Source organism: Primulina huaijiensis, chromosome 1, assembly GCF_012295235.1.
Source record: "Primulina huaijiensis isolate GDHJ02 chromosome 1, ASM1229523v2, whole genome shotgun sequence".
NCBI lineage: Eukaryota > Viridiplantae > Streptophyta > Magnoliopsida > Lamiales > Gesneriaceae > Primulina > Primulina huaijiensis.
The window spans coordinates 8,280,031-8,283,225 of NC_133306.1; the positions used below are offsets into that span (position 1 = coordinate 8,280,031).

General features: G+C 39.0%; 1 protein-coding gene across 1 annotated transcript; it reads right to left on the reverse strand.

The window, feature by feature from the left end:
• Positions 1 to 629: 629 nt before the first annotated feature.
• Positions 630 to 2,043, reverse strand: LOC140981174 (uncharacterized). Its single transcript, XM_073447480.1, has 3 exons — positions 1,319 to 2,043; positions 903 to 1,148; positions 630 to 774 (listed from the first exon to the last, which is right to left on the reverse strand). The coding sequence occupies exons 1-3, from the start codon at positions 2,003 to 2,005 to the stop codon at positions 640 to 642; spliced, it is 1,068 nt and encodes a 355-aa protein (XP_073303581.1). The 5' UTR covers positions 2,006 to 2,043; the 3' UTR covers positions 630 to 639.
• Between the last annotated feature and the right edge of the window lie 1,152 nt (positions 2,044 to 3,195).

Here is a 3,195-nt window from a genome sequence, read left to right on the forward strand (position 1 = left end):
TGAGAGATTTAAATCACATGCGAAACTAGAGGGACGAAATCAGGAAGATGGACAAAGTTTAGGGACGTAATTATCCCACCAAATCCTAATAGAGCAGATATAAAGGCCAACTGGTAGAAATTTTATCGGTTCTTAGGCTTTAAAGTACACGGAAGAGCTTAATTTACGTTGCGAAAGTATTGAATAAGAGTACTAAATAAAATATTGTGAATACATCATAGGCTTTGGTACCATCAATTCAGTACGTGACTCAAATATGATGTTATTTGCATGTAAGAAAATACAAAGACCAGTATCTTGCTAATTCTTACGATTCTACTTTCTCGAAATAATGATTACTTGGAGGCCAAATATCCATCGGCCTAGCTTTGTTTAGCGTAAACATGATCAGCTATCTTTTCAGACCTATTGCCGTGGCGAAAGTGAAACTAATGTGGTTTGGCTAGCATTCACTTGCTAGGTAAACATTTAGGCATGCCTGCGACACATAATGAAAGAAAGAGAGAATTTTTGTCCAGAATTTTGCCTAAATGCGTCATTCGATGTGAGCATTTTATCAGCTTTTATCTTAACAAATGTGGAGCATACCCAACAACTTTGCAAATGTTGAAGTTGGAACAGAATTTGCGCTTTCATAACTCATCTGGCTCTGTACCCAGTCACAAATCTTTTAATGCCAGCATAATCAGATACAATTTTTAACCTACAAAAACTTCCTTTCATCTCAGCGGTCATGTAATTCTGAAGAAATTCACTCTGCATATCCCCATTCGTCTGCGACAAATGAACCAAAACAAGAAGCACAGCATCATGAATTTAGCTGCTAAAGATTTAAGTGTAAAAACACTCTTTCCGAGTGTTTCAAGAATCTTGTGTGAATCAGGAAGGATAGTAATCAATACCTCAAATGCAAAGAATCCATCAGGCTTTAACATCGAAGCAGCACCACCGATTAGGTGGAGAAGGTCACTCATCCCATTTGCTCCCCCATCCAGAGCAAGTCTCGGTTCGTGTTTAGAAACTTCAGCTTGTAGCCCATCGATATCAGCACTTGGAATGTACGGTGGATTACTAACAAGCCCAGCCAATTTACCTTCATCGACCTTCAGGGGATCATACCAAGATCCTCGCCTAACAGCAACACTATCCTGTTAAACAAGAGCTTGAAGATGGTCAATAAACTTCAAAGAATAAAACCTACTAGTCCGAATCCACAATCATCCACTCCCTACCCAAGCCTGAACTCTAATGGCGCTTCTAGAACAGGAATATAACTATATAAGGATAACATTGTAATAGAACGAAACGAAGGACAAACCTGCAAGCAATACCTCTGCACGTTATATGACGCCACAGCAACAGCAATATCGCTCAAATCAGTAGCCACAACTCTTCCACTACCATCCAAAACTCTGCCGATCCCAATTGCAAGAGCCCCGCTACCAGTACCCAAATCAGCCCACAAACCATTCTCCAACTCCCGATTCTCTTTCACGGCTTCATCAACCAAATCAACGATAATCTCCGTCTCAGGCCTGGGTATCAAAACCCCTTCTTCAACACTCAATATCAAATCCCTCCAATGCTCGCAGCCCACCACATACTGAAACGGGCGTCTTCCCTCAATCCTCTGCCTCCATAGCTCGTAAATTTCATCCAAACACACCCTAAGCGACACCATACCCGCGTCATCGTGACTTTCGTCGGAATTCAGAGCTGAGGGGTGCTGAAACGCGTCTTGTATGAGCCAGTTGAGTTCTCTGTGGAGCAGGGTAGAGTCCGGGCCGTTGTCCAGAACCAGGAAGGCAGAGCCAACGGAGGAGGCCTGCTCTTTGGCCCATTTATGCCACTTCTTCAGCTCTTTAAGACTTTCATGGAAGACGGGTGGCCGGAGATAAAGGGGGATTCGCGGTCTCGAGCAGACGGCGGCGGAGGAAATGGGCCGAAACGAGAGGACGGGTTGTATAATGGAGGAGACAGTTCTTGTGAATGTACAGAACTTCATCAGCCCCACCCGCCAAACTCAAACCATCCACAGGCTCTATCTTGAGTTCGAGTGTCCCGTTTATTGGGCCTATACCCACTCAAAATCATTGTTCGGGCTTCTCCACAAATTTATATTACATATTTTGTCTAGTTTAATGTAAAATATTTAAAATGATTATTAATTGGTTTACAATAATTAATTTCATACGAACGTAAAACATATAATATCTACGAGCAATAAATTTGTAAAATCTACTCATAAACTTCTTAGAAGTGTACTTTAGTTTTAAGTTTCGATGATCAAATAGCTGTCGCATATTTTTCGCTCGCAAGCGCACGATTGTCAAGTTTTAATATAAGAGAGTAAAGTATCGTTCCTATGAGTAGTGTATATATAAAAGTATATCAGTGCTTGTAATTTAAATAGTCACAACTTTATCTAGAAAAATCAATAAGAGGTTTAGTCTACATAAAGCGAATTAATTGAAAATAAATATTAGTCGAATCACCGAATTTAGCAAATATCAACGCGAGAAAATATCTAGATGAATGATTTCACTTAATTTTCTCGATAACTATTCTCGGTTGAATTTATATTCATGAATTCCATTCATTTAATAGCCAAGAACACTTAATTATTCATCCTCTTTTTCCAAGTGACGAATAAAGTGTATCATTCAAACTTCGATTCAAACATTCCTAATAAAAATTTAAGTTTAAATGATATATGCAAACAATTATCTTACTTAAGCTCCACTAAAATTATACGCCTTCCGAAAAGCATAAACATTTAACGATGTATCTCTAATGATTCATAATTCTAGTCCCTCTCCCGAGTTGTAGAATTAATATGATAACAGTCAAGGAGCATACAATGGAGAAGGATTTGGAACCTTATGGAGAATATGCTCGTGAGGTGTATCGCAATTGATTGGTTTGATTGCTTCGTATTTCTCTTGTTCTAAGTCACCAATCATCTTCAACTGATTCGATCAGCTATATATAGTTTTCGAACTCAACGGTCACATTGAATGCATTTAATGTCCATTTAATGACAAATATCATTTGAATCGTCGTATAGTAGCTTTATCTGACAGTAGTACGATGTTTTCAGACTGTTCTATTCTGAAACAACTGTTCTGTTTCGGTACGATATGTCAGACAGTCTGCTGATCTTTTAACAGATATCGAGGACAATTGATTAGAAGT

Bases quoted from the DNA above. Each gene is read 5' to 3' on its own strand.
- LOC140981174 (XM_073447480.1), bottom strand. From the start codon at position 2,005: ATGAAGTTCTGTACATTCACAAGAACTGTCTCCTCCATTATACAACCC. The intron at 1,149-1,318 runs GTTTGTCCTTCG...CTTGTTTAACAG, and splicing joins TGCAGAGGTATTGCTTGCAG to GATAGTGTTGCTGTTAGGCG. The intron at 775-902 runs GTATTGATTACT...CATTTGTCGCAG, and splicing joins ATGGATTCTTTGCATTTGAG to ACGAATGGGGATATGCAGAG.